The sequence below is a fragment of the Erythrolamprus reginae genome, chromosome 1 (genome assembly GCF_031021105.1).
Source record: "Erythrolamprus reginae isolate rEryReg1 chromosome 1, rEryReg1.hap1, whole genome shotgun sequence".
NCBI lineage: Eukaryota > Metazoa > Chordata > Lepidosauria > Squamata > Dipsadidae > Erythrolamprus > Erythrolamprus reginae.
This window is the reverse complement of record NC_091950.1, coordinates 114631381-114642200: the sequence shown is the minus strand read 5'-3', so window position 1 is coordinate 114642200 and position 10820 is coordinate 114631381. Positions and strand designations below refer to the sequence as shown.

Here is a 10820-nt window from a genome sequence, read left to right as displayed (position 1 = left end):
CCCTCACTCCCACCCTCCGTCCCTCCCTCCTATACAATAGAATTATTGAAATTATCTGATTAAAAGGTATGCATGATTTTTTTTTACTATGACTCCTATGTATCTTACAAACATTGTAAGATGTTTATAACATTATAAACAATCTAATAACCATTAAGCAGTTAATAAAATAGCTAAAACTAAAGATAAATAATAACCAAACAATAACAACCTCATTACATTTTCTTGACTGGTTTAGCTAGATCATTTGCAACTACAAGCATATTTGACTGGAGCACATTCAGCTTGTTTTATTTTCCTCATCTGGCTAGAGAAATAACCCTTAAAATACCCTAAATGATTCATTATGTCATGTTCTTTTTGCTAATCGGTGTGCTATTTGTACACCTGTATGCTATTCTGTTTGATGGACATCATGAAAAGAAATGCAGCATTTTTAAAAAATCCAGTTAAATTAATAAAACTGAGCCAACAAATATACATAGGTCTACTCAGAAAAGATTTGGTTGTTCTTTACGGAGCTTTTTATTCCATTTGTGTTATAGGCATGTATTTGGCCTATTAAATTACATCAAACTTTCATTTTCTAAAAATGTTTTTGAAGTAAATGTCAATCCTTGTACAAATAAACTAAGTTGAGCAGGTACATCTTAGAGCACAAACAGGAAATCTATTGCCTCTGATGCTTCAAATTTCCATTATTGTTGACTTTGATCAAAGTATCTAAGATGATGAGATTTGGAGTCTAGACCATTAAAGCATCTACAATCTTAGAATCTGTAAAGGAACAAATATTTTGGGGTACACAAATTTGTCACAGCTACTATTTTGGAGGCTTTCTTCCTAAGTGGCCCACACAATCATTTTCTTCAGCAGTAATAGAAAACAATGATTGATGATAACATCAAACTTAAGACATAATCAAGCTAAATTTGGATACTTTAAAATGTCATTGGTTTTAGCTTGAGATATTTAAGAACACATTTTAGCACATTTAATCAAATGCATTTTTCCATTGGAAACAGTGGACTTTAAAAGTTAAGTGTAGCTGGATCATGCCCAAGATGACTAATGATAGCTGAGACTTTTGGGCATGCATCCATTTGGATTTGTCAGAACCAAGGCTGTTCCGAGAAGTGAAGCTTCCTGTCTTCCCTCCCCACCCTTCACTACTTGTTTGCAGTATAATTTGTAACTAATGAAAACTAAAATAATCAGAGGTCTTATAATATTTGTGTGCCATTTTTTGAATCCTTTTCTAATGCCTTCCATTGGAATCTGTCACGATTTCCTTTTTGAAGGTATGCTAAACATGGTAAGGTATTCTGGAGTGGGGAAGTTGGTCTTAGCTTTGGTTGGTTGGTTGGTATTGGAATCCAATAATTAATGGGCTGATTTTTTAATTATGAGTTAGGTACAGAAATTGTTTTACCACCTGTTTCTTGGAATGTAGTTAGGCAATATTATTGTATTGATAAATGTAGTACCATAACTGCTACAATTTTTTTTAGCAAATTCTACTTCAGGCAGAAGATATATACAACAGTATAAGAGACACTTAGCTGCAATCCATCAAAGAATGAAGATTCATATTAAAAGAAATTTATCTTTGAACTATTTCACATCTATATAGGTTTAGAAAAGTATTGACACCTCTGAACTTTGATTAGAAAAGACTCATGAGAATACCACAGACAACCAAGAAAACAAATGGATGAAAAGAAATTAATCTATATTTCATACTCCAAGCACAAATGACTTTCTTCAAATACTCCTACTTTACTTAGCTCTCTGACGAAGACTCTAATACTGGGAGAGGTGGAAAGAAAGAGAAGAGGGTGACCAGCAGTGAAGTGAATGTATTCAGTTAAAGTGAGAAATGCCCCATTGGAAGACCTGAAAGGTTAAAGGAAGATTATCATAGAGAAAATCTTGCAGTATGTGGTCACTAAGAATCAGTAACAACTTGATGGCACATTCTATCTGTCTGTCTGCCTTTCATCTCTCTCTCTCGCTTATCTTTCTCTTTTTTCCATCCTGTTTCTATGCTGCTTGGATAAAATTCATACTATATTGTTATTTCTACTGCCTATTTTAGCATGTAAACATATATCACTTTAAATTGGTTTGGGAATCTATTTTTGTAACAAGACATGCTACAGCTCTTATTCCCCACCCCACTGCTAGTACACAAAGAAAGAGAAGATGACTCAGGGCCATCATAACTTGCCTTCCCCAACCATGCATGCCACTTTCATACATTCCACGAAGAGCTGTCTGAGGCATCACTGTGTCTTCGCTCACAAAAGCTCTTCTGGACAACTGCTGAAGATGGTGCTGTTCTTTTCATCCCTATCTGGTTTTTGAAGCCATAGATCTTAAGCTGAATTCTTTACCTTCGCTGCCAAGTGAAACAATTTGTTCCTCCCAAGATTCTAAATGACATCTTATGTACATTCCTTAATTGCCACATTAGATAAGACTTTTTAATGGTTGCTTGTTTGTTTTATTCTATTTTATTGTTAGTAATTTGATGCATAAATCACCCTGTCTATACATAAACAGTTTAGGTCAATTAAGAGGAGGGGGGGGGGAGGAATTAAATATTTCTACCATCCATTATCCAAGAAAAGAAACGGCCTTACTGGGTTATTCTTCTTCTGTAGTCCCTTGTAGTCTTCACAGCTATTATACTGTATTATTACTCAATCTCGGAATTAGAAGAATCATTATTCCACACTCACAGAGCTAAACAATAACAATAACTGGTAGGGTATCCAACCTTGAGCTGCAAAGACCTAGACAACCCTTACGATGGGATGAAAAAAAAGGGAAAGCAAAGACAGAGTTAATAAATGTTAGAAAATTTGGAGAACAAATGTCAGAGGATCGTTCTTAAAAAGAAAAAAAGGAAGGGAAAGAAAAAGAGATGCCTGAATAAGATCATTTTGTACTGTGGTTGGTAAATCTACAGTAACTGAATTTAAACATGCCTGGGATAAACACATAAGATAAAATACAGGAAACAGTATGAGGGCAGACTAGATGGACCATGAGGCCTTCCTCTGACGTCAATCTTCTATGTTTCTATGTTGTGATTTGATGTATATTATGTAAATAAATAAGCCCTATTAGAGTTGTACCTCAGGTATGTCACAAACTGTCCAACTTTTTTTAAAAAATGTTTTTTGTGTTTTTTTGTGTTATACACACACACACACACACACACACACACACACACACACACACACACACACATACTGTATGTGATAAATAATTCAAGAACTTATAGGAAGAGGAGGAGAGACTGGAAAACCAAGAGTGTTTGTGGGTTTGAGGTTGGTGTGTGTATGTGTTGGGGGGGGGGGGGTTGTAGTGTTTATATTCCAAAGAAAGGGCAGGATTAATGGGTCGTGAATACCAATGAGATCGTTTGCCACTAGAGGCCCGTAGAGAGCTAAGAAACCCAGGGAATAAATCAGACCCGGCTCAGGCCGTTTGTCCTTCAGTCGGATAGGTAAACATAATTGAGGATTCTTGCGAGGCGAAAGGCTGAGGGAGAGGGAGAGCGCGCGCCGCACAACAACTCGGCGATCCCCCCCCCCTCTCCGAACTTGGAACTCATCGATCCGCCCTCAGATAAGATCACAAAACCTGATCGACTCTGTGAAGTTTCCTTTCTCCCGGAGGGCGGCCGATAAGAAACCGAAGGCGGTTGGATTAAGGATTTAATAATATATATATATATATATTTAAAAAAGGTCCGAGCCGACAGCAACAAGTGGACGCCGCTTACTCCAGGGAGTGACTTCTTCGGAAGGCGGAATTTGTCCCCAGCCGCCGGGCTGCAGCGGTTCAGCGCGCCCTGAGCTCCGGGTTGGGAGGGAGTTGTCACTAATAAGCAACGCAGCGCCGGTTCTTTCGTCGATAGCAACAGCCTCCCGGCCTCGGGGCGAGAGATGCTTTCGAAAGGGGCGATTTATTAGAACGGCGGGCTCGGCGCGACGGCGGGGCTTCGAAAGAGCAGCCGGCGGGCACTCTGCGCATCTCCGATCTGGTAGCGAGCGCCACACTGTCAGCCTCCCCTGTCGCTCTTCTTACATCTGTTTCCTGCTGGAACCCGGGGTTTCTCTCTCTCTCTCGTTTCTTTCGATCGAAGCCGAACTAAGCTGAATCCTCATTCAAAATTCCCGTGAAGCGACGGGCGGGAAGCGTTTTGTTCGCGGCGCCCTGGAAAGACGCGAAGACAAACCGCCGCTCCACCGCCTTTACTACCCGCCCCTCCCTGAAAGCTTCACCTGTGAAAACAGGTTGTTCAGCGGGGGGGGGGGGGGGGGGGGGGGGGGAGGGAGAACTCCTCTCCTCACCCTCTGCGATCCGCCAGCGCCTCTTTGTCGTTGCCCTGGAGGGTAAGTAGGCAGGAATGTTTCTGTCCCCCCCACACCATTTCCCTCTTGTGTGATACCGAGGGTCGTTTTCTATCTGCGCTACGGCTTTATAATTATTATTATTGTTTCCTTCTTCAAAGAAAACACGCTTTGAAAAGGCTAAGCGTCTGAATGCGTGGCTGTTTCTGTGCGCAGGTTGAAGCCTGGTCTCCCCGGCTTCCTCTTCTTGCAACGCTCTCTCTCGAAGACTTCTCTTTATTTTGCCTTTCCAAATCAAGGTTGCGTTCGTTCATTTTCAGCGACAGGAGAGGAACCCGGTGGGAAGGGGCGGGGGAGAAGAATGGATTTTTAAGAAAGTATTTTCGAAGGTCGCCTTTGTCGTTTGTGCTCCAAATATGTAGGCTGCCACATGTAGGCTTTTTTTCCCTTGTAAGTGTTTGATATGAACGCATTCTTAACAGTTTGTCGTATAGCATTTACGCATGTAATTATTATCCACATAATATATCTGTTTGTTTATAGCTATGGCACTTGGCTGGTTCTATTGTTCTGCCTAAGTGTAAACAATCCATGGGCATAATTCTAAATTATATATAGAGAGAGTTATAGCCATATAGACACAAATAACATGATTCTTATTCAACATGTTGGATGTCAAATGTCATGAGTGTCAAATGGCTCCACAAGGCAAATAAAGCAATCTGTGTAGTCGGCAGAGAATCAAAGCATCTGTATACTTATACTGTACCTATTCACATTCATACCTATGTTATAAACAAGCTTAAGCCCACCTATATTATGTAATGCAGAGTTATCCGCACATTGCAATAAATGTAGATGTGTTCCCAAAGCTCAGTCCTTGGTATAAAAGAATGAGATGTGGGTGTGTATATGCCTGCATATTTTGTGGGGGAGGGGGTAATTTTATCTATATATAGATAGATGTACACTGAAATATTGAGTGTGCAGTGTGAGTGGGTGTACAGAGATGGAGAATAATGACTACTGCAAGTAGGCAAATCTGGATCTTTTGATATAAGACAGCATCATTTGTATTTCTGGATTATGACCCATCTGTTTCTCTTCCCCTCCCTCCTTTTTTAATGTGTGTGCTTCAGGTTAAATGCTTCTCCTACATGAGGACAACTGAAGGGTGATTTACCCCTTTCCTCAGATGGGGCACATAGAATTGGATTGTCAGCCTTCTCCTCATCCTCCTTCTCTTGCCACAATTGCTTCCATTACTGCCTGGGTAATATTTTTTTGAGCTTAAAAGATTGGTTGATGGACTGGGAAAAGTGGGTGTACTGAGACCTCCTCAGCAAACGCAAGAAGTTCCTTCAACTTTTTGTATAACGTAATGATGCACAATCCCATCACTAAGCAGTAGTGAAAATACCTGCTACTGGATGTTCTGAGGAATTCAAGATCCAATTCCTCCCCCCCCCTTCTTTTTGAAAAGTTGTCATTCATACCTCACTTCGGTGCACTGCTTTCTTGATTCAAAGTGTTTGCAAAATAAATCATGAACTTGTCTTTGTGGATTAAACCACTGAAAGATCCTTTAAGCAGGAGGATCTCCACTGGAAAAGGATATGGTCCAGAAATATTTCTTTTCTACACCAGAGGACTATTTGCTATAATTGGACAAACACCTTTTCCTAAGCTGTGTCGAGCTTTCTGGGCAATAAACAGAAAAAGGAAATCTTGTGTTTGAGCAACATGCAAATGTGCAAATATGGGAACATGACAGGCCTACGCTTCCAAGAAATTGTTTTCCAAACCCCAGTGCTTTTCCTTTTTTCACGCAGAACACCAAGTGATGACTATTGAGACAAACATTTATTTTCCTTCCCGAGTCTTCTAAACTAACACAAACAAAATGGAGGTGGCCATGGTAAGTGCCGAGAGCTCTGGCTGCAACAACCATTTGCCCTATGGCTATGCAGCCCAAGCAAGGGCCAGAGAGAGAGAGAGGTTAGCGCAGTCTAGAGCAGCCGCAGCCGCAGCTGTGGCAGCTGCAACAGCAGCTGTAGAAACGGGGGCTTCTGCAGGAGGAGGTGGACCACATCATCATTACCATCAAGAGCAGAATCGTGGGGCTTCTTCATCATCTCATGGCGGGCCTGCATCACACAGTGGCTTTTATAAAGGCAGTAGAAGGAAGCATAGGACGAAAGCAACCCATTGTCTTGGTGGTCGCGAGTTTGGTGCCTCTTTTCCTTGCTCTGAGTTGCTACCCCTCAGCGGCTCAGAGGAGAAAATCCTCAAGGATTTGAGTGAGGATGAGGAGGAAGAAGATGAGGATGTGGATGGAGAAGATGAAGAATGTGACGGAAGAATATTCTATTACAACAACGCGGATGCAGAAGACGAGCTTTCATTGACAGAGCAGCTTCCAGAAGATGGTGTGGGGCCTGGGGGTTACAGCTCAGTGCGTTATAGTGAATATGAGTGTTGTGAAAGGATTGTGATCAATGTATCTGGCCTACGATTTGAAACCCAAATGAAGACTTTAGCTCAGTTCCCAGAGACATTGCTAGGGGACCCAGCAAAACGGGGCAGGTACTTTGACCCCCTCCGGAATGAATATTTCTTTGACAGGAACAGGCCCAGCTTTGATGCCATTTTATATTACTATCAGTCAGGTGGACGCCTGAAAAGGCCAGTCAATGTGCCGTTTGACATTTTCAGCGAGGAAGTGAAATTCTATGAACTTGGGGAGGAAGCTATGCTCAAGTTTAGAGAGGATGAAGGCTTTGTCAAGGAAGAAGATGACAGGGTCTTACCTGAAAATGAATTCAAAAAACAAGTGTGGCTTCTCTTTGAGTACCCCGAGAGCTCCAGCCCAGCCCGAATTATTGCCATAGTCTCCGTGTTGGTCATCTTGATCTCCATTGTCATTTTCTGCTTAGAAACTTTGCCAGAGTTTAGAGATGAAAAAGAACTCATTTTCACCCAGAACCTGGAGAATGTCAACGAAACCCTTCAGCTGCAAGGTAGAGGGTTTACAGTTTTCAACGATCCCTTCTTCATCGTTGAGACTGTCTGCATCATCTGGTTCTCCTTTGAGTTTACAGTACGCTTCTTTGCTTGCCCTAGCAAAGCAGTTTTCTTCAAGAACATTATGAACATCATCGACATTGTTTCCATTTTGCCTTACTTCATCACCCTGGGTACAGATTTGGCCCAAGAACAGGGCAGTAATGGTCAACAGGCCATGTCTTTTGCCATCCTAAGGATCATCCGTCTGGTCAGGGTGTTCCGCATCTTCAAGCTTTCCAGACACTCCAAGGGTTTGCAGATCTTGGGTCACACTCTCAGGGCCAGCATGAGGGAACTGGGGCTCTTGATCTTCTTCCTTTTCATTGGAGTAATTTTGTTTTCCAGTGCTGTTTATTTTGCAGAAGCAGATGAATCTACCACCCATTTCCAGAGCATCCCAGATGCCTTCTGGTGGGCTGTGGTTACCATGACTACAGTTGGTTATGGGGACATGAAACCCATAACTGTAGGTGGGAAGATTGTTGGGTCCTTGTGTGCCATTGCAGGTGTGCTGACCATTGCATTACCAGTGCCAGTGATTGTCTCCAATTTTAACTATTTTTACCACAGAGAAACTGATAATGAAGAACAAACCCAGTTGACACAAAATGCAGTCAGTTGCCCTTATCTCCCAACAATACTCAAGAAATTCCGAAGTTCATCATCTTCTTCCACCGAGGTCAAATCAGAGTATCTAGAGATGGAGGAAGGGGTGAAGGAATCTCTTTGTATAAAGGAGAAAAAGGGCCAAGTTACAGGGAATGGGAAAGACACCACAAAGCAGAACTGTACAAATGCAAAATCTGTGGAAACAGATGTTTAGCTTTGTGTGTTTCCAAAGAATTTATGCATCAAAATGTGCAATGGTTAAAAAAAAATGAAATATGCAAACAGGTGTTTAAACAAGCAGATAGGAAAATGCCGCTTGCTGGTTAAACATGAATTACAAAGCATTAGTAAACTTGTGTTACATATCAAGTAAATGATATACCTTGTGAAGGGGGATTTACATGAAGTCGTTTCAAAGATTATATTTTTACTAGAATGCAGGTGTTTTGCACATGAGGGAGAGCAGTTTTATTTTTAAGGAGGTTGTGTTTATCTGCCTCACTTGTTGCCCACTGGTAAAAGTTAGCATTTCAAGGTATTTACTATGTAAGAAACAATGACATTCAGTAGCCATGTATTCATTTGTTAATGCTTTAAAAACAGCTACCATAATCCAGTGGATTCCATAGTCTTGATTTTTAAAATGCTAAGAATTTTGTGGGGAGATTTATTCTATGAAAAGTCCAAATTTAACCTTAATTTGCTTAAAGATGGATTAATTTTTTTAAAAAAATGGATATTCAATTGTTGAAGATGCTATGGAGCTCCAGAAATGGTTTATTTTTATAATAGTCTTTTGAGACATTGAAACAATTGTTAAATAATATGTGGATGAATCAAGTAAGAAAATCATTTAACATGTTCTGGATGCAGTGAAAAAGTGACTGGATTGCTTTTTTTGCACTACTTTATATGCTGGAGAATTTATGACAGACTTCATACTGTGAATGTTTACTAATGTTCAATGACAATCATTGGAAGAGTGAATCCCACATCTTTATTTTCTTGTATTATTCTTTGTGTAATGCTGTTTGGCTAAGCGGCTAATTTTACATGAATTCCATGAGTCTTTTAATTATGAATATCTGTTATCTGGAAAAAAAAGGATTGTGAAGTAAAATTTTATAATCATTTCTCCTCCTATATACGTTTTTTTTTCCAAATCTTCAACCTACCATTCAACCAATCACCCCTACAACAAACCTTTAGTCTGAGGGATACAGTAGAAACATATTTTCATGATAGACAATGTCTGTTTGTATCTGTATGCCATTTGGATTCGATGAACAGGGTATATAGTCAAAGATAAAAGTAGCCATGGGTAATGCAAAGTGTATTCAATCCAGAAACAATTTAACAGGACCAATAATATGAGAATATAAATAATGTGTTTTATGTTATTTCTACATATCAACATTGGCTAAATATTTCTGGGTAATGGAAAAGGGTAATACATTGTTAAATCAGTACAATAATGGGTTTACTTAACTTGCAAATATGCTAGTTTGGGATTTTCTAATGGAAGCCTGCAGAGCACAATGTGTTGAAATGGACTATGGGACACAAAAATGTTAGTTTTGCAAACTAACCTGGCCATAAACCTGGCCATAAAACAAATTATGTAGGTATTCACTTGGTATTACATTTGGATCAGCGCCATGGCTTTTTTGTACCCAATTCTTATAAATTGAAGGAACTATCTGTCTATCCAAAATAGATAGATTTGGCAATGATTTAAAAAGAGTTTTTAAACATATTTACTTCTGTAGGCAGTTGTTAATCCAGAATAAATGTTATGAACAGTAAGAGCCTGTTGAACACATTGCGAAATTTGGAGTTATGCAAATAACTTTTTACTAATAACACAACACTGAGGTCTGGACAGATCATAGTGAGAAGATAAGTTTCCTTTTAAATCCCTTGAACAGAACAAAACAGAAATGTGTGGTTTGGACAAATGTTTTACAATATGATGTCTAGACTTTCCAGCTACAATGGGAACAAAGTTGGAGCTTGTTGAGTTGTGGGAAATTGAGTTGTGGCGATTGTTGTCCAATCAACTTAGAAAAATATGATTTGGACAAGAAAGTTATTGAAACTGTAAACTGAAAATAAAATAAAGTTTCATTGAGAGAGAGAGAGAGAGAGAGAGAGAGAGAGAGAGAAATTGAAGAGGATTAATTTCCATTTTTCTTTAAAAATAATGTGTAGATGATTGATCAGATTCATCCATTATTTTGAATAAGAATAGGATGTAATGTTTCATTTTTCAACAGAATTCTAGCTGCTAAGTGATACCTACTGAAATACTGTATGTTTCTCTTTTTTGAAGAAAGCTGTATGAGAGCTTAGCACCTTTTGACAATATTTTGGTAATCGTTTCTCTCTTTTTTTTCTGGAATGTTTCTTCAACTTCACAGTATTCACAATCTATAATATTTGGATCTCCTGGCATTCTCACATTTAACTAATTGTCCCAGTTCAGCTGTTCAAAGTGACTGTAGCTTTATAAAAATTCCCTGCATCGTCCTACTTTGATCATTTGCTTGAAGCTGATGCATTGTGATTAATGATGGGATTTAGAGGCCCACAAAACTCTATATCTACTTAATTTAAACTCTGGAATGGGAAAAATTTTCATCAGAGTGTAGAATTTCAGTTGTTAAGAAATGTTTATAGTTTTTGACTGAAACTAGTTGCGGGATTTCAAAATTTTATCCCATATTATTCTCTATTAAACAATAGTACATGTGATAAATTGTCCCCACCATTTTATCA

At 39.4% G+C, this 10820-nt stretch overlaps 1 protein-coding gene across 1 annotated transcript; it reads left to right on the top strand.

Annotated features, from left to right (window-relative positions):
- The first annotated feature begins 4354 nt into the window (after positions 1–4354).
- KCNA4 (potassium voltage-gated channel subfamily A member 4) lies at positions 4355–9173 on the top strand. Its single transcript, XM_070735368.1, has 2 exons — positions 4355–4409; positions 5507–9173. Exon 2 carries the CDS (start codon positions 6271–6273, stop codon positions 8254–8256), a length of 1986 nt encoding a protein of 661 aa, XP_070591469.1. The 5' UTR covers positions 4355–4409; positions 5507–6270; the 3' UTR covers positions 8257–9173.
- Positions 9174–10820: the final 1647 nt, after the last annotated feature.

Coding starts and splice junctions, on each gene's coding strand:
- KCNA4 (XM_070735368.1), top strand. CDS start 6,271: ATGGAGGTGGCCATGGTAAGTGCCGAGAGCTCTGGCTGCAACAACCAT.